Source organism: Calypte anna, chromosome 12 (genome assembly GCF_003957555.1).
Source record: "Calypte anna isolate BGI_N300 chromosome 12, bCalAnn1_v1.p, whole genome shotgun sequence".
NCBI classification, from domain to species: domain Eukaryota; kingdom Metazoa; phylum Chordata; class Aves; order Apodiformes; family Trochilidae; genus Calypte; species Calypte anna.
The window spans coordinates 15,879,717-15,900,846 of NC_044258.1; the positions used below are offsets into that span (position 1 = coordinate 15,879,717).

At 39.8% G+C, this 21,130-nt stretch overlaps 1 protein-coding gene across 1 annotated transcript in view; it reads right to left on the reverse strand.

Annotated features, from left to right (window-relative positions):
* Positions 1-8,119: 8,119 nt before the first annotated feature.
* The window catches only part of SUCLG2 (succinate-CoA ligase GDP-forming beta subunit), a 117,568-nt gene continuing 104,557 nt past the window's right edge, over positions 8,120-21,130 (reverse strand). The window contains exons 10-11 of the mRNA XM_030458633.1: positions 14,622-14,742; positions 8,120-8,567 (exon numbers count right to left, since the gene is read on the reverse strand). Coding sequence (XP_030314493.1) covers positions 8,452-8,567; positions 14,622-14,742 — 237 coding nt within the window. The 3' untranslated portion in view covers positions 8,120-8,451. The remainder of the gene's footprint in view (positions 8,568-14,621; positions 14,743-21,130) is intronic.

Sequence of the window (21,130 nt, forward strand, 5' to 3'; positions counted from 1 at the left end):
CTACCCTTGATCAAGTGGTGCAAACATGTCAGGACTTAGCTAATATTTACCCAATTTGGTGTATTAACAGCGTGTTCAGGGTAAATTCTGTTCAACCTCAGCAGCTGCAACTTGTGTTACATCCCTTCAATAACACAGCAATTTTGACACTGTTTTTTTAACAGCAGAGATATTCCCATGGCTTGACTGCAACTGGAGGACACATTCAAAAGCCATAATCCCCCAGTCTCCAGCACTCACCCTGGCAAAATATCAGCAGAAAGACCCAACAAGCACATCTCCAGTTTAGAGGCAGCTCAGCTTCACTGGAACAGCCATTTTCAGACATGATGGGGCCTCAGCCCCCTCTCCCTAGGTTTAGAGCAGACACAAAAGTGCTCTGCTAGGAGAGGAAAGCAAACCATTAAGGCAGCACCTACTCTTGAAATGCCAAATTAATGTTTCATTGTGAATCACAGATACTGAGTTAGGGATGGGAGGTCTGGAATGTCTGTAAAAATACTGCCCAGCTACATCCTGAAGGCTGGGAGGGGTGTAGGCACTGTCTGATTTACCTGCTCTTGATTTGTACCCATCCTAGAAGAGACTTTAGCACAGTGTGTGGGTGGTTTTGTTATACCAGTAACAGACAGGAGAATAAAAGGGACTGCACATAAAATCCTGTCATACTGGCTGCAAACATGGGCTTTGCTTTCCTGCATTTTCAGATTGTTGCAAAATCTGGAAACAACCAGGGAAGGAAGAACTGGAGCCACGATTTGAAAAAAACTGGAGCTTCAAGATGAAACCTGGAAATCACTCATTGGAAAGAGGCACAGCTCTGACATAGCCCTGTGTGTCCTTTGAAAGCAAGCTCTTTTTTTTTTAAAAAAAAAAGCTTCATGAGGATGGAGATGGGAATCTCCCAGCCAGAAAAGCCAATGCAGCTGTCATGCAAGAAGAGGCTGGCTTCAGCAGATGGAGCATGACAGCAAGATTTCTTTAGGCTTGCAAGAAGCAATTTCTACAATGGGTATAATCCAGAGGATAGTGGGAAAATCAATAGATGGATAATGGTAAGGAAATCAATAGGATTGAAGCTCCAAGACTGAGTTGTATACACAGAGAGCTGACACTGACACTAGGCTGCTGTTGTCCTCAAAAGTTTTGTCTTGATGAGGAAGCACTTGGCATTCTGGACAACAGCATGAGAGCAGCAGTATTCTGCACCCGTCATGTTGATAATGGAAAAAAGATTAATTCTCTTTCAAGTGACATTCTGCATGTCTCAGAAAATTTACTTTCTGCTCTGAGAATTCTCTGAAGCAAATTTAAAGACTGATTACCAGATGTTCAGCAGTCAAGCTTTGGAGGTGTCTTATGTAAAACATTTCACTAGGGCTATAAGACAATAGTTATCAAAAATTAAATGCAAAATAATGTATTACTTCATTGTCCCCATGTTTTGCATGTGCTTTTTTAGAGCATAAGTCAAAGGACTAACATCTTCACACCTAAAGAGTTATTCCTCCTGCTGTACCGTATGGGAAAAACACTTGGGAGAACAGTAGGAGAAGTTGCTGATGCTAAGGGCTCTTCAGGACCTCAGGACCTTGGAGTTTAGGCTGAGTAGTGCCAGAAAATGGAGGAAAACTTCAGTGAGCAGAGGTTAAGAAGGTCCAGGAAAAGCATCTGGAGTCTGTTTGACTTCCTGGTAATACAGATTTCTTTGGGCCAGCATTAGCAATTTCTATTTATGTCAGTCCTCCTAGGAACACTATAGCCAGAATTCCTACAAAGCCCTTCTCGTATTTCCCTCAGAAAATGGAAAACCAAAAGGGACAATGAGAAAAGCATCCCATCCATCTCAGTCTGAGGGGGAAAAAAACAGAAGGTGAGGTCACAACTTGGCTTCCCTAAACGTCTCCAGGAGCTCCTAACACAGAGCTGCCAACAAGGGGCAGTTTTCCTGTCCCCCTTTATAAAGGCAAGGCAAGTCAATCACACCCTAACACCCTATGTGGGAGCAGGGGATTTTAGGATTGCTATCTTTGAATGATTAAGAAAGGATTTACACTTTCATTGTGAAGTCTGAGCTTTTCTGAACACAAAGAGAAGTGCACAGGGCAGGGCACACACTGGTCTGTGGTTGTTATGCAAACCCCATTGCACCCATTCCATGATGGCAGAGGAGGAGAAGTCCTCTGATGTTCAATGGCAGTGCTGCAGCTCTCCTTTTCCAACACAGCACAAATCCCTCCAAAGCTGCAAGTTGCCTGTTGGCACAAACCTGTCTCCCTTAGAGACTGGAATATTCCAGAGATCAATACCACGATGCTCCCAGTGTCCTCTGAATGAAGCCTCTGGTCCCACATAGTTGGGGCACAAGGTCAGTTTTGCTAAGCAAGAGGCCCAGGTAAGGCAGGACACCAAATATCATTTATTTCCTGAACTGTGCTGCCTTGCAGGGTAAAATCTTTTAATGGAAGCAGAAGGAAGGAGAATTGTTATGAAGTCCAAGATGCTGAGCATCGGCCACTGGTCACAGAGATGAACAGATCTGTGCTCCTGAACAAAATGGGATTTTCTAAGCCTCCTCTGCTGACCCATCTGTGAAACAAAGGAAGAACATCTCTCCTAAGTAGTGCTGCAATGCCCTTTCTTGCCTGTTATTTTTTATTTCTATTTCAGAGTGGCTGGAGAGCAGCAATTGGCATCTTGCTGTAAAGAGGCTGCCACACACAATTACAGAAAGAAAGTCTTGAAGGACACAGCACTGAAGCAGAGAGACATTTGAAATAAACTTAAAGGGAACAGCTTTGTTTAGCTGCCTGGCCTTTTGCTGCCCTGTAATTCTTTATGTCGATTATAATAGAAAGATCAGATTTCTCATTTTCTCATCTCTGTATCTAGAGAAATGCAAAAACTCTTAGACCTGATCTCTCCAAGCCCTCCCATCCCTGATTCACTTACCGACACTTTGTCACTGTCACCTCTTTGACAATGGCCTCCTTGGATTCATACGTGAGGTCAGAAGAATTGCTCCAAGAACCCAGTTTCCAAAGCTCATCAATGCTTCACAACCCAACAGCACTTAATTTCTGGAATAACCTATTTCTGTCAGTTGCCTCCTTCTCTCCAGGCTTGGTTATCCGTGTTAAATTTCATTATGAATTAACCTGGATTTTATTGGGAATTGAGGTCCAGGCTCTTTCCCTGTCTGTGCAGACACCAGAAGGTCCAGAATGATGCATCTCCTGTTCCAAGATGATGAGACAAGGGAATACTGTCCTCCTGACACTGATCTTGGTGATGATATGGGAGTACTCTGAGAACACAGGTCAGAGGTGGGAAACCCTCACAGCTCTGGTGTGGAATTTCTTCCATGCAAGCAGTGTGAGATACAGAAGGGGGGAGGTGCAGAGCCTTACTGAGGCTCACTGAGGATCCATCTGTCATTCCCAACCACTCCTTTAGGATCCTCCAAGTTTTTTTGACCTGCCCATCAATGACCATTTGTATTTAAGTAAATAGCTCATGGAAGGGGCAGCTTAGAGGCAGCCTATGTTTATCCATACACCAGAACTGAAGAAATCCTGTCTCTAGCATGGCACTGTGATCCTAGATAAGCAAAAAAAACTTTTCCATTTTCTGTGCTCCAAGTCCTATAGAAAAGGAACCACCCCAAGACACAGGGAGCATCATATGCTATGCAATCCTCTGCTGCTACTGTCCTTACACCACTCACCACCCAAGGACATGGGCAGAATAGGGACGTGCAAAAACCCAAATTCACACATGCACTAAAGATGCTCCTGCAGTCTGCAAGTCTTGGAAAACTCAAATCTTATCTAGTAGTAGTAATCTCAGAGGTGTAACATGCAATGATCCATGTATACTTTTATTTTTAATCTTTAGCTGGTATTTTTTTGAGGCTGAACAAAGATACAGATGTGTTCAGGACTCTACCAAGAGTGCATCTGTCTCTGGACAAAAGGATCCTGACACCAAACTGACTGCAGCTGGGCTGGAAAAAGTTTTGAATCACTGTGATCAACTCAAGTTTTACACCAGAGTACAAACCCATACTGATTTCCCCTGAGTGACACACAAATCCTGTTCCTCTACTTATGAATGTCCCTTATTAAGTAGAAAAAAAAATGTTGGTGCAACCTGTTCCTTTTTAAATTAAACATATTAAAGTTGATAGATATCCCTAATTCTGTGCTCAGCCCTTTTTGCATTGTAATAACACTGCTCCCATTGTTAGGGAAAGTGTTGAGTTTGCACTATCTGCTTTTCATTTCTCTGGCAGCTGCAGGTCATTCTTAGACTAAATTAAAACCAGTTTCTTTCAAGAAGCCACCAGTTCTGCTCTCCTTTTCCTTCCTGTACCCAAAGGTTAGAAGGAAAACATGAAAAAAAATCTTACCAACAAGCATTAAATCCTATCAGATCAGGCTGGAAGGTCACCTCATCCATCCCTCTGCCCTGAGGCAAAAATCAGCTCATCTTTAGCCATCCCTGACAGACGCTCATCTGACTCTCAAACACACCCATTGATGATTTCACAGCCCATTTCTTGGCTTATCTTAGAGCTACAAGTCTGACCTAAATGTCCCTTTACCATAGTCAAAGCTCCTCACTGCTTGTCCTGCCCACACTGGACTCGAGGAAGACTATTCCTCCTCAAAGAAGAATAGTTCTCTCTTTCAAGCAGCTCTTTATATGGATGTCAAGCTTTCCCATGCTTTTCACTCATCTTTTATGAACATTTCTATCTACAACTTTACTGAAAAAGACCTATTTCAGAGCCCAGATCTCCTGAGTAGAGAAGGCAAACTTCTGAAAAGTCAAAATTCTGCTCCTGCATTTACTTCTGTTGTACAGGAGTGGAAAATGCAGAAGGTTGAAGTCTCAGCCTCCCAGGACAGCAATGGGCAGGTAGGAAAGAAGCCCAGAGGGGACTTTAGGATGGCTTTGGGGCTGGTGTAAGGCAGTGATTCCTGCTGGTAGCATTAGGCTGGCACAGACAGATGTCACACAGCCAGCTCCAGCCTAGCCAGTCCAAGCCAGCAGTTTTGAGGACACCACCATACGTAGTGAGGAAGCACAAGTGAGCAATGTGCATGGAAAAGCAAGGAGAAAAAACCCAGGAAGTTTAGTAGAGGAAGAGGAACGAAACTTGAGCTGACAAATCAAAACGTGCCCCTTGCTAGAGCTGATCTTGATTTCAAAAGAAACTCAAAAGAAACAAAAGAAACCCCACCAGATTTTCTGAAAGGCTGCAAAAAGAAAAAGAAGGCATGAAAGTTCAGAGTCAGGTCAGAGGCTTGGAGCAGCAGCCAGTGCTAGCATTTTAGATGTCATGTAACAACCCACTAAGCCCAGGAGGTCTTTGGATTTCTGTCACTAAATCAACAGCTTTTATTAGAGGAGGGGGTTTTGCCAGCACCTGGCCTTGTGCTCACAGACCCCCCCAGGCTCTTCCAGCCCAGGCTGCTCACACCTATTTTTTTTTGCCACTCCAGGGTCCTGGTTTGGGCCAGGAGTACTGTGCTGGTACTGTGCTCAGCTCTCAGCACACAGGAACCATCTGGGCCAACCTGACCCATAATAACCAGAGATTATGTAGGTGCTCAGGTCTGAAAATCCCCAAGCAGAAAATCACCAGGCAAGGCTCACCTGGGTGGGCAAACACACAAGATACCTTGAACACAATGCCAGCATTGTCCTTCTGTTTTGACTTCTAACCACCCAGTTCTAGAGAGCTTTATTAATAGTGGCTGAAACTTCAAGTCTCAAAGGCTCAATCCCACTAAAAACTTTCACCAAGGGAATTTACAGGAACTCACCCATTGCTTACACCATGGATCTTCACCTTCTGCAGGAGGAGCAACTCTCAGGGGTGTACCTTTTAAGTTTAACCCTTTAACAGCCTCCCTGAGGTGGGGGAGTAGCAATCAGACAGACAGACAGACAGACAGAGCTGCTGAGGACAGCAAATCACCCTCCTGCCAGGTGGCAACTCTGCTTGAGCAAAGACAAAAGCATCCCTTCCAGGCATAGGGTTTTTCTGCCATTTATAACAGCTAAAATCACAGCAAGAGTCACTAAAATCCCTTTCCAAGGGAGACCAAGCTGAACTTGACACATTTCCATAGACAGAGAATTGACCCATCCAAATAAAACCAAATCAGTTAACACCACCACACCAAGCAAGCTGAACAGAGAGTGAGAGACTCTGGTTATGGAAAGCAAAGGGTGTCTTGACACAAGTGAAATGGCAAACGTTTAAAAATACAAAGCCAGAGCTTATGCAATCCTCCATATGACATCTGAAAATAAAAAGAAATTATACTGTTCTATTCTGTATATGTCTTAAGAGGAATAAAAATTTTAAGTGCTATCATTAGCCAAATAATAAGAAAAGATATAGAGATAGAAAGATTAATTTTTCAGAATAAAAGCACGTACATAAATACACCAGTACTACCCACTTGAAACTAAATTCTTATGCATTTGATTTCACCCACCAGTAACAAAATGCTGAATGGAAGAACACAATACAATAGATAAATTAGACATTTTTCTATTTTATAGAAAGGACAAAGTTATTAAAGGGTTCATTTTTACAACTATTTGATGAATTGGTGTACACAGTGTTAGTCTTTGCATAATAATAATCAGGTACATGCACCACAGATGCTTTTGAGACCAGAAGTTTGGTACACAGTGTGCGACAACCCTGCATTAAGTTTTTCCACAGAATGCTTCTATTTCCAGTTTTAAAATACATAAAACAGAGTGTGACTTTTCTATTTACTGTGGTGAGGTAAACATTTCTTCCTTCAAAGGTTTGTGCTGCCGTGCACCTTCCCAAGGACTGCTAATGAGAGCCTTCTCCTTCATTCATACCTAGTGGCATATTTATTGCTGCTCTAATGGTCATACATTTTCCCTTGAGCAGTATGTAGAGAAAGGAATGGAGAAGAAAAAACCTACAGTAAAGAATGATAGCAGCCTATCTATACTGGTTGTGTCAAGAGCCAGAGATTAGTGCAGGTAATTTATTTGGAATGTAACAGTTTTAATGGAAATGCCAGGAAAAAATTATTTACGTTTTTCTAAGCAGAGCGTGGTATTGATTAGAGCTGCTTAAAAATCACAATTAAGAATTTACTAGACAAATTTTTATCTCTCTGCCCATTTACAAGACCAGATCATAATATCCACTCATTTGTTCACTGTTCAAATTTATTGATGATTTTCAGCATGTAATTCCTGGGCTGAGTGAGATTTGTACCAAGTTCTTTAGTTACACAAACCATTTGGTATTGTCTTTTGTTCCCTGAATGAATGATTTCTGTAACTAATGGCTTCAGTTTTGCCTGTTACAAAAGAATACATAATCAGAATAATCTCAGTCAATATCTGGGCACTGAAACTGTTATTTTTTTTCTTGTATATATTTTTACCAATGCCTGAGAAATCAAATACTTTAAAAATTAAAAAGGCTTTTTTTATTTTATTTTAAATGAATCAGAGATAGTTTTTGAAAGTTAAATCAATTGAAGAATACTCTATGCTCCTGACTGAAAGCTGCTTCCTCTTCTCATTGTATTTTAAAACCTCACAGCAGTGACATACTTATGAAAAAGGTTATTTTAAAGTTAGCAGCTGTTTTCTTACTGTCAGGCACATCCTCCTAGAGCCCTCTGCATGACACTGTCACACCTAGAAATACTGCACCTCATTTCCAAAAACTAAAAAATAAAATGAATCACATTTCACAGGCTTAGAGGCACAGTATAAGAATGGAAGGTCCTTTCACTGCCAAGCACTCAATCCCTTTTCCTGTTGTGAGGTATACTTTGGCATCTACAAAACAAAATAATATTAAGGCAAAATGTGTGATTCCTCAGAAAGAAAATAAACACTATTACATTATTGATTTGAATAAAAATAGATATTCTAAGTTCAGTTGTTTACATTATTGTAAAAGTGCATAAAAATATAAACCCACTATTAGTTTGCTGACTCTTATCAATATTAAAAAATTAACAAAAATACTGTGAAATAGGTGAGCTACATCTGTTTGATTAAAGAATAATCCTGCTGATAGAAGTCAACTACTAACTATTGTATCTTATCATGAATTTATCAGTGACAAATTTGGAAGGAACAATGAAAAAGGGCTTTGCAAAATCTTAATTATTACAATTCTGAATAACAAATACAATTCTGAATTACCAAAATTATACAATCACAGACAAACCTTTCAAGAATGGAGCTGTAAAATTTCTTAAGACTAACTTGCCAGCCTAGGGCCCCAGTTTGCCACGTGTCCCAGATCCAGTCCACCAACACTGAGGACTGCTTAGAAAAAAATCCACTAATCCTCTCTGAAGTAAGAACAGGAATGAGGTCTTGTGAAAGCCAGACACTTCCCATCAGGATATCTCCAGGTTGTTACTTGTTGGCCACACTGGCCACTGCCTTCCTTGCTGCATCCTCAAGGTCATTTGCAGAGGTGATAGGGAGCCCACTCTCATCCAGGATACGCTGAGCCTCAAGAACATTTGTTCCTAGGGAAGAACATTGGCTATAATTAGTCATTTACATTAATGAATAAATGAGCATCGTCCATTAAATCTCTATAAAAGTTGTTAATGCTTCAAACTACACATCAGTTCAGGTTAAAAACAGATTCAGGGAGTGGTTTAGGTTGAGCTAAAAAGAAGGAACTGTTAATTTCAGTGACAATTTGGACAGACAGAGCAACCTGGTAACAGCACTTGCATCCCCAGAAGGGGTTTTGTGTAGATTAAAAGGGTCCATCCAGCAACCAGAGTCAGGAGGGACATCCAGCAAGAGCTGGATAATGGGTCAGGGAACAGCCCTTTAAGGCACTCAGAAGATTTGACACATTTACTAAGAAGAGGATTTAACACATTTACTGACAACAATCAGGTACAGCTGATCAGTCAGTGAACAGAAATCACCCATGTTAACTGAGAGCTGCAAAATGGACTATTTGGGTAATCCTGAAATACAGAACTGGTTTTGAACTGCTCTTGAATACGGTTTGGGTTTTTTTTTTTTCATTTTTGTATAAAAAGTAAAACCAAAACCAAAATCCAAACAAAAAAAGCAGTGAAACAAAAAAAAAGCTAAAACCAAGCACCAAAACATGCTAAAAACAACCACCAAACCCAAAACAAAAACCAAGCACCCAAAAGCCCAAAAAGACATCTGGAAGTGTTCAGCATGCCACCATTCCCCCTTCTCCTGCTGTTCTGTTATCCTGCAGCAAGGGAGCCCATACAGTACAAGTGCTTCATTTTGTACAGGAAGGACTCAAATTTAGTCAAGAGATTACATGCACAGCAAAGGAAAAAAAAAAAATAAAAAAAATATTTCCAGAAAGCATGTTTTTCACATGCATGGGACACATGCATCACCTCCCCATTTACTCTAGCACATTCCTGAAGGAACGCAAAAGCCACAAAACCTGTGAATTCTCCAGAGCTTTCTCTAGCACAGCCAAGTGACAGTTTTGGTCACTGATATTCTCTGCATCCCAGGAGAACTTGGAGTCAGATATCCTGCTGAGGAAGGGGGCTCCACACTTTGGGATCACACCACAAGTTACAGACACAAGACTCTGAACTGATTCTGTATAGGATAAATCCTATTCCTCTCCTCCACATCAAATTTCTTGTTATTTGCCATGCCAAAATGCTTAATTACTTTGTAATTCATAGACCTAGCAAAATGATTTTTAATTGTATTTAGAGCTATAAAGTAATTATATCCTTAATTATTAACTAAGCAAGGAGCAGACTCTTTACTGTGCACTTTCCAGAATGTTCACTTTTAAAGGCTGATTGTGGCTTTTTGGCAGATTTTATAAAAAGCCTGAAATAACACAAAAGAAACTGAGAAATCCTAAAGTCTGTGTCCTCAGTGTGCTTAAGTCAGGATTCCCATATAATGTTATACAGGATGCTGCTACTGCATTAGGAAGGTTTTTTCTTGCTCTGTTAAGTCCCTCCCATTTGTATAGCAATTCCCATCAAGTCTTGAAAGTTTTATCTCTTCTTATTTACCTCTTATTATTTATCTCTTATTGTGTGATAAACATTTAAAGCAGTCAAGATTGTCCTCATATCAAATAGGATTTACAGGGCACAGTGTTGTGAGGAGAAAAAACTGGAAAGAGGGAAAAAACTTCCTGGATGTTTTCCTACAGATAAAAATATTATGTTGCTTGTGAGAGTCACATATTTAAAACTTTGCTCTTCACTAAGTGAACAGTATTAATTTACTAACAGGTCAGAGTGGGAACAATGCATTGGTTCTGTTCTGTGGTGCATTGATTGCTCTACACACCACTTGTCTAACATGCATTACAAAATCAATACAGAACAGAGTCCACTAAGAAAGAAGTGGGGACTTTATGCAGACAAATGAAAATATAAAAGGTGAAAAAAATCTTACTCTAGGCAAAAGAATAAGGTTACAGTTTGTACTTATTCAATAAATGCTGTTTTATATGCAAGCCACACAACAAAACATGCTTTCCAGCAAGCATTTAATTTGCCATAATTTCAATTTTTTTTAATGTCAGCTTTTTATCCCATTGTAATAGGTATTTTAGTTCCATGGAGAATACAGAAATTCTAACGTGGTCCTGCAGAAAGCAGAGGTAAGAGTTTTAAAAGTAAACATTCAGAAAACCCTGGAAAGATTTAAAAATCTACAAATGGCATCATCCTATTGCAGCAGCCATTTAAATGAACAAATAAATAATCCCACTCTTCTAACATTAACCTCCTGCCACTGGATGGTGTCAGAGAACTGTAAACAGAATCCCACACACAGGCCATCAAAATAACCTGCCCTTTCCCTACACTTCAGCCAACTCAGAAATGCTCAGAATTCCCAGGACTGAAGGCTACATGGCTTTTGTTACTGGGGTTTGGGTTTTGTTTGGTATTTTTCTGGGTATTTTTCTTTTGTTAGTTTGCTTTTTTTAAATTTAACTCCAATAAGGGAATTGCTTTCAGATGAAAAAAACAAAACAAAAAAAAAAGACATTTTTTCCCTTCTGACACATATTACTGTCAATGACAGTCAACAGCAAAACAGGAAAGATGCAATTTTATCAGCAGATACTTTCAGGTTTTTTTAATCTAAATATCCTACTCCTGAAACCTGGGTTCAGAAACGAGGTCTCTATCTGCCTGTGTGGAATTGCTCACATTTACAGTTCTATTGGTTTGAAATCTCTGCTTTCACTAGCAAAGCAAATCTATTCAACTTATTGCCTTCAAATCCTAGTAATAAATATTCCACCTAAGTATGGTTCTATAAATTGTAAGATTATACCAGCACATTGTCACAAATGAGTCCAGAGGACTACCTAGGTTGAACAAAAAAGAACCAGATGAAAAATCCCCAATCTCTGATAGGATTTTGATAATATTCATTTATTCACTTGCCCTGGCATAAAACCATAAGGAAGAGGCTAAGTTGCCACTGATGCTGATGGCTGGAGAGGATGCAAGACACTGGAACATCATTTTTTTTCAGGTAAATAAGACGTAAGGGTAGAAGACATTGGGTACATCCTAAGAAAGAGAGAATCATAGAATCATAGAACTGGCTGGGTTGGAAGGGACCTCAGAGATCATCGAGTCCAACCCTTGAACCGCCGTTGTGGTTGCTAGACCATGGCACTGAGTGCCACATCCAGTCTCTTTTGAAATATCTCCAGGGATGGAGAATCCACTACTTCCCTGGGCAGCCCATTCCAATGTCTGATCACCCTCTCCATAAAGAAATTCTTTCTAATATCTAACTTAAACTTCCCCTGGCACAACTTAAGACCATGCCCTCTTGTCTTGAGAGGATTATCATAAAAACTAAATCTGCTCTATCCAAAACATTCTGCTATGAGAGAAGTCTTCAGCTGAAAGAGAAAGAATGTAAAATTTCTAGCATAGGACAAGAACATCTAATTCCCAATTCTTCTTTATTCTTTCCTCTTTTCATCTAACTCTGAGCCACATAAATGAGAAACAAGGCTTGGCTTCTATTCAGCATTCCTAGTTAGTTTTCCCAAAACCTATTTGAAGAATTTTACATTTTAAAGGAGAATAAAATGCTGCATAAACCAGTTTTCTACATCTGTAAAAGACAAAAACTGGGATATGTGGTTTCTACATTTCTCCAGGAGTTTTTTAACAATAATCCTGTGTCTCAGCTGGTGAGTTCTTTTCTGATAAGGCAAGTAAATACATGTAATTATAAAGTTACCATTTTCAAAGAGGAGAATAATCCTTTCTTTATCCACTGGTAAAACAGCTTGTAATTATTATACAACTGAGAACAAAGATTTGTCCACAGAATCCTGCTAAATCAAGACAGATTTGACTGCTTAAAACTCGAGTCACCAAGACATTTGTACTACAGTGCATGTAGGCATAGAGACTTTTCAGTGCAGGTCACAAATCTGTTAGATTTCTGGGAATAAATCATGAACCTTCTGTTGGGAAAATGTTTAAAATGGAAATCCAAAAAAAGTACTTGTCCCTTTTTCTCAGTTTGAAGTGTAAAATGTTATTGATGATGTTTTAAAAAGTGTTGGGTAACCTTATTACTTCCACAGTACTCATTATTAATTCAAAAACCTGAAATGTTTGGATAACCTGCTGTGATTTCAAAGAAGAATGAAGATGATTAAGGAATTAGAGGGACTGATTTCTGAGAGAAGACTGAGAGAACCAGATGTATGTGTATATATATTTCTTGTTATTAAGGAGGCAGAGAAAGCAGGAGTTACAAGCAGTTTTTAAGTACAACACCTGGAGGCTTTAAACATCACATCTCTCTGTTTAGGATGAATTGATGGGTGTCACCAGGAACAAGAGAAGGAATGAAAAAGCATTTGAGATAAACATTATGCCAAAAGGAGTGTGAAGATGACTGAGAAAAGATGTTTGCATTAAAATCTGTGTTAGATGTTCTGAAGATTCAGTTTCAGCATCTCTGGGTGAAGCAGGACACAAAAAGGCTGCAGGGACAAGAGGAACAGGCACCTTGCAGTCCCCTTTGCAGGGTTTTGGGCAGCCCCCAAGCAGCTCTCCTGCCCCACATCTGCTCCAGACAAATTCCACCTGCAGCAGCACCAGGACTCTCCTCACTCAGCCCAGCTTTGCCTCTTGGAATCTCTCAGAAATCACATTAAAAAAAAACACACTTCACTATCACTAAAGTATCAAAAGCACTGGAGAAAGGCCAAGAAAACCCAGTGGCAGACCTTGCAGACTGCAGTTTCAAATGAGTGAGTTGATTTTCTTGTTTCTCTTATACTGGTCTCAAAGAATGTGTAAGAAGCAACTTGCAACTATTTCCTGGTTTATAAGGAAAACTAAAAGCTTTCCAGTATCTTCACTTTAAAAAGAACAGTTACAATAGATGAGAAAGTCTTTCCATTTTGATAAACTGTTTTCCAGCTATGACAGATTGGAAATTTTTTTTGCAGTGACAAAAAAAGCTAAACCAACATTGCCTGGAGCTTATAAACAATGAGAGTTTATATTCTGAAACTTCCCTGATTCTAACCAACACCCATCAGCTTCTCATTCATCCATCTTAAACTATCTCCTTACTCTCTTCAGTTGTTCAGTGGTTCTCCATCATCCCAAGAAAATTTTCACTATTTGTTTCTAAAATCCATTTTATATTATTCAGATTTCCCTGCACTTCCTACATCAAACAAGCTTCCCACGTTAAACCAGGAATGCACTTTGGGAAGCATCCAAGCCCTGCTGTGAAACTTTTCCAGGACACAATTGTCATAGGTTGTGGTATCCAACCCCTGGCATGTCACCTGTAATGGGAACAGGAGAAGGAGAGAGGGGAAAGCCCTTCATGGGTATCCTGCATTTTCATGAGTCCAGATGACTTTAGTTTTTGAAAAGGAGAAACTCCAGAATAGGTAGAACCAAAAAAAAAGTAACTGCCAAAGGGTGCTCTTCCTCACCTCTCTGTTATTTTTGTGTTTCCAATTTAACAATGCTGGATTTACCTAAAAATATATATAAATATTCCTTACCATTACTAAATCTTCTGGTTTTGTACTGGATTTTGGCTGGATTCAATATTTGGGCAGACAAATATGTTACAGTATTCTCTCACAAATACTGTTTCTAAAATCTCTTTAAATTTTTATATTCTAGTAAAATGAAGAAAACTATGTGGAATTGCATTCAGTAAAAAAAAAAAACAAACTCAAACCAAACCAACCAACCAACCAAAAAAAAAACCCCAAACCATTTGGAAAAGAAATTCCTTCGAGTAAACAGAAACTTGCATCAAAATATTTGCATGGCAAATCTTACAAGCAAATCCATAATGTTTTCACTGCAAAATTTCATTGCTTTGAGCACCCCCAGATGTACAGAAATATGTAAGGAAAAGAGTTTACTGACTTCAGGTCATGCTATGGCCAAAGAATTGGATATACTCTGATTCTGTGGGATTAATCTATTTAGAGTTCCCAGACAGAGGACAGCCAAAGTGAATTACTCTGCACCTGAGGGATGATTTTTTCTGAAACCAGAGGCACTCACCTTCCAGTCTGACCACCAGTGGTACCTTCAGCTCAAGCTCTCTGCAGGCTTTGGTAATACCATTGGCCACAATGGCACAGTTAACAATCCCACCAAAAATGTTTACAAGTATTGCTTCAACCTGCAGGAAAGAAACAGAATAAGAATCAGGTTGTGAGGGGTTTCTGTGTTTTGTTTTGGCTTTTTTTTTTTTTTTTTTAAATACACACAGGTGAAAGATCTAAACCAGGATCCAAATTCCCCTTGCTAGGCAGCTTCTCATTTATGGAAGGTACAAACTTCACCTCTGTACTAAGAGCTTGATTCTGAGTCTACTGATTCTGTAGTGTGTAGCAGTGATTAAGTGCCTTGGTCTAAACTGGCATGGTAAATAATGTCATAAGCACATAACTACACACGAAAGGTGAATTTCTACTTATAAATATAAATAAAAAGGTATTTTTTAATAATCATCAGAGGATGGAGCTCATAAAACTGTATGGATGTGCACTGCCCATGCAATTAAATATGCATGTGGACACTTCCCAAAACAATCTGGATATGCACTTTATCATAAGCAGTACAGAGGAAAAGGTAATGTACTTGCCCTCAGTTGATAAAGAGGAGTAAAAATCCCTTCTAATTAACAAGGAGAGGCATGTAATGAAGAACATTCATTACAACAGATTTAATTGATAACCTCAAAATACTGCTGTTCATTAGTTTCCGAAAACAGAAATTCCTGCACTAAATTCATTCATAATGTTATGAAATTACCTTTCATAACATTAATACATACAGGATATTACTATGGTTTCTCTCCACTTGCAAAGGTACCACAGTATTGAACCCAAATTCACAGGCCAGGCTTCCCACCATGGCTTAGGAAGTGACCCCATCCCAGTGCCCCTACACTCCTTCCCATCCCCTAGTGGAGCTATTCCCCAACATTCAGGATTCTCTCCCATGAGCTTTCCTTCCAAACAAGCTTTGCTAGAATCACATTGACTCAAAAGAAGACAAGATAAGGAAGGGATTAGGTCTGATGGAATGAAATATCACTGGATTTCACTTGTGCATGATGTCAAATGCAGTTATCCTTAACTCACTGCACAAGATGAACAGATTCACTCTGCCCACCTCCAGGTAACCAGACTTATACCAGCACCAAGAAAATCCCCTGCAGCCACACACGTTTATAGCTCTGCCCAAGCAGGTTTAATACTTCTCTGCAGACAGGATGTGACAATTAACTCCTGGGATGTGCAGTCACACACACAGACTGGAAGCTCACCACTCGTTGTAATTCTGCCATCCATAATGCAGTGATAAAAATAAGAAACCAACTCAGCACACACTTCCCACTCCTTAAGCAAGACTCCCCAGTCTGTAAAACCAGCATTAGAAGCACATGCAGTGCTTCCATTGCACTATCAAACCCCAATGCTAGCACAGAGCTCTCAAAAGAAGATGGCAACGAGACCACCTTGTTGACATCTCTTTCATCACCTTGCAGCCCCAAGACTTCTCATGGCATCACCCAAATGCAGCCACAACAGTTCCCAGCTGAACACACACAGCCCCATATTCTCCTCTCAAGCTTATCAGGCACCAACTCTTTCATCTCTTTTTCCAGGATGCTGCCTACCCCTGCTACTTGTCTCCTCTTACTATTTGCAGTGGAGTCATCCAATTAAGATTCACTAACTCTTTTGGGCATCCTGATACTATAAGCAGAATCCTCCTGTGCCTTTTCAAAGCATGAAAGATCTCTAATGCTGTATAAATAGAGCAATCATCACTAATAAACTCCCTTAAAAATCCTGAAACCCAAATGTCTGCCTCTGAACTTAGTACCCTGATTCAGACCACATGACAGCAGTAAGAGCATGCATGTGGGTCATGATGTGGCTTCCTAGGGCACACTGGGATTCAGAAGGAATTTAATAATCCAGTCAAATCAGACAATACAATTTAATTGATTTTATAACTTTCTTATACTTTAGACATGAGACAACACTTTAACAGCATGTGAAATGCATCCATTTACCAGATTATTGTCTTCTGGATAGAAAACTGGTGATGCTGCTGGAATTATTTGACCTTTGTGTGGTTATAAAATCATTAACTGTGTTGAAGCCAATAGTAAAACCTTAGAAGTCTCTTTTTCTTTACTTTGTTTCTACCCCCCTAACACAAACTTTATTTACACGTGCCCAAGCAGTAGAAGCAAAGTAAAACCAGAACCCTCCAAACTCTTATCACCTTAACCCTTATGATAAGGAGATATCTGTGCAAAGCACTTTGATGTTAAAACATTCCAGTGATGTATTCTATCAGCAGGACAAACCACAGACACTGTTCCACCCTTTCTAATGCCTGCTCCTAATTCAGGGACATTGCACCAGGCATGTGACAGATCAACTTAACCAAGTGTGTTTACATTATTACAGATTAGGAGGAGGATTTTATGCCCAGTACAGATATTTTAATTCCTAATGCAGACATTCTCATTTAAGGATCTACTTTGCAGCTTTCAAGCTGAATTCTAATCAGGTCTTCTAATCCATTGGCAGCAAAGGGAGAAAAAAAAGTTAAAAGGAAATTAGATGCAGCTTTGATAATTGATGTTTGTATGCTTGGCTTTAATAAAAATACACTGTTAAATTAGAGCAGGGTCTGAAAGCATTCAATCAATAAGAAACTGAATCAGGTAGAGAATTCAATCTTGGGTTTTATTCTAATCTTCCAAATAAGCCAAAAGATCAGTCCAAATGATGCTGAGATTCACTTTAATTCTTCTGAAATTGGTGAACATTGCCTATATATGCTTCTGTAGCCTGACTAGATCTTGCATTTCCAACTGAAAGAACTTTAACATTCAGACCCAGTCAATGGATGAAAAGGTATTTCATGTGCAGAGAGAATGCACAATTTTTGTATTATTTAAGTCTGTAAAAAAGATAAACCTCCCACTGTACACCAGAACCATTTCATCTTAGCATGCTCAGTACCTGATGTGTGTGGAACATCAGACATAAGAAGAGGGCAAAATGTCTCCATGCACATTACTTGACAGCATTACTGTTCTAATAACTGATGGTACCCAAGAAGATGCCTTATAAAATGGTTTTATGTTTCAGTGCCATTATTAAGGCAACTAAGGATAGCAGCATATCCACAAGTTGGGTTCTTTCCACTCACCAAGACAATTAATAGACGTGAAATCACCACCAAATAGACTTGTAGCTGACTCTGGACTCCTCTGGAGAAGTAAGAAAACCCAAAATATCATCAAGACATCATCATCATCATCAACAGTGGTAACAGCCTGCACTCTGCCAGTTCTAAGCATCAATGCTGGGAAGCAAAAGTCCCAGGAACCAAGTGAGGGCTGCATTATCAGTGTCTCCATGCTGGATATGGCACTGAATCCTTGCAAATATGGGAATAGCCACTAATCCCAGAGCTCCCAAGTACTGCATGCACATCTATGCAGAGACACAGTCTTTCCTCTTTGTAAAAGAAACTAGATATAACTATGTTCAGCTGTATAAAATCTATGTTTCTTTAGTAATAAATCTAACAGGTTTAACTTACAGTGACTTTCTGTGGGCCTTGACAAAGACTGAAATTCTGCTTTGAATGTTTGGCACCAAAAAGCTTCCACTCCAAGTAAGTGTAATTGTACAGGAACTGGAGGAATGGTGCTAGGAGATTACTGTTAGAATTTTACTGGGGCACCAACATAACCCACAAAGCTGCCAGGTTCCATGCAACTAAGGGTGTTTTAGGTGCAGCAGGAGCAGCTTTAGTACACCTGCCCGCACTCTGGAAAATAGATATATGTGCACATTTACTAAATTTTCTTCTTAATTTCTCCCTCTAAAATGCTCTTGGCCTTGACAAAATGCACACTGACATCTGATCATCATCCACTTAAGGGCTACTAGAGGCACCTATAAAGCTTTCCACCTTTCCTACAGCCCATTTATAAATCTATACACAGGACGTCTCGCTGTCTGCAGCAGCTGCATTCCCGTCTGCTGAACATCCTTCAGAGTCTGCACTAACACCACAAATTCTGTACACAAAAAGAGAGAGGACAAAAACCTGACACTTGCAAGTTGTTATTTCTCCTTCGTTTTCCACCACTGTCATTACCACAGGATGATTACAAGAGGCTCAGGATAACAACGTGCTGTAGCACTGAACGATGGCAGAGATGTCGTACAAAGTAAACCTCCGAGTCTCACATAAAACAAAACCAAATGTGAATGCAAATTCACTTAGGCTGCAGTTTCGCAATCATTTGAGGATGATCTAAGCATGGGCAACCAGGATAGAAGCTGTTTTGAGTTCTCCTTCCCTGTCCCTGCACACCAACACCCCTCTCCTGTGCCTGTACCAGCATCCGAGCTGATGCCAAAGCAGCTCCTGGTTCCAACTGTCCCTGCAGACACACAAACCCTGGCCCTGAAACCAGGGAGAACCCCCAAAGTGCTTTTAGGACCTGGGAGAAGGTGGAAATGTGTTAGCCAGTTGTGATAACACCTTCTTAGTTACTGCCTGTCAGGAGCAGAAGGTATATTATTAAGTACCAAACTGTGAGGCCAGATAGAAAACTAGAGAACTGCCCCATAAAAATCAAACCCCAGATCACCAAGACCACGATTGTACAGCACAGATCTCTTCTGAATACTACTGAAAATGTACAGTGGAGCATAGGTTTGGCCATTTTTAAGAAGTTGTGCTTTAAAATATGCATTTTGACAAAATATTTCAGGAAGGCTGACACCAAGATCACTCAAAACCCAAAAGTATTGCAACATTCAGATCCCCTTGAAAGTTTTTGCTATTGTGTTTTTTTTTTTAATGAGAAGCTCTTTTAAAAACGTCCTTCTCTTTCTTCCCCATTTATCTCATCTGGTGACAGCAGGAAAGACTTGCAACAGTTTTCCAGTGAGTAATGTCAGATGCCTGCCTTGCGACTTCAGAGGCACACACAGACACCTGAACACTCACATAAGTGAACTATAAATATTATTACAAAATCACCAATATAATCACTGACCTTGCTGTAAATTGTTGCTCTGAAGCTCACCCATTTTAGTTGAAAACAAGCTACTCAGCAACTGTCAGTAAAACTCCATCAGCAGCAAATTAAAAGCTACACTAGCAAAGAACTTGCTTACAGTTTGCTTTGATTGAAATCTGAAAAAAAAAAAACCCCACCTTTCCATCTCAAGCTGATTTACTTCATTTATTGACCACTCCTAACTCCTTCATCAGCTAAAAGTGTACCCAGACAATAGGAATAGGACATATTTGCCAAGTTTTCTTCTCCAGGATGCCAGAGGTCACATCTACATGGGTGGGTTTGTACAGTGCAGTTGCCAACCACGTTTTTGTGTTGAGGCTTCTAGGATCTTCTGAGGTTAAAACAGGTCTTGTGTCCCCCAGTCTTGCTCAGTAAAGCTGTACCTACAGCTAGACCAAATGTCCAGTACCACAAATATACACAATCCTCAGAAGCTTAAGAGATGGATATTCCCATCCAGGGATACTGGATGTATGTTCTCCAGAGATGCTGGATGCCTCAACCCCCAGGGAATCTCAGCTAAAAAAAAGGGTGTTCATCACATCTCAAACCATGTCCAGGCTACAGTTTGGCCTTAATAACAGTGAGAGGCATGGAACTCCTTTTTCACAGAGCTGGAAGGCTGTGGGGACCTTTACCAAGAGCAGAGCATCAATTGCTGCAGCTGAGAGGTGTGCAGGGTAAAACACATTTACATGACCACAGCTTTGCCAGGATTAGAGAATCCCAGGAACATACATTTAATTAGCTACAGGTAAGCAAGGGACAGTCTCTCCTTGAACTTCCTAGCAGCTACACATTGGTTCTTTTTAAAGAATGAAATCTTCAAGCTGACAAGGAGAAAATGAGTCTCCTTGCTACCTGTTTGGAGGCTCAGACAGAAAAAGAAGTGAGAAATTTTTCCAAGCCCTTTGGAGATGGCTGAGTTTACCTGGATTAGTTACTGTTCTTGTTGCCCAAAGTTCTATGCCCCACGTCTTTTAAGAGGTAGGTAGCATTATTAAGAAAAAAAAAAATCAAACCAGTGGGTAAAATGGGATGCATAGTTCTTCACTTTGAACCTAGCACATTGCATTAATCCTTCCTATTATTCCATTGGTCTTCGTTATTTATTCCTTCACAGTTTACAAAATCCATTTCAGTGTAAAGGAAGCAGATTATCTCCAATGCTCAACACAATATAATAAAAATGCAATAAAATACAGATGTTCTTCCCTCTATATCTTGCTGCTCCAACTGATAAGTCAGATACAAATATTTTTAAATTTCTCTACATTATTATAACTTGGACCACAAGTCAAACGTAGCTTTTTCTTATCCGATTTTGAAATATTACTCTAATCCTCTTGCTTCTTCTATCTGACAACATTTATGGTTTATTTGAAAATGACGATTAAACCGACTGTATCAGGGCAGTGTGAAAAAACCA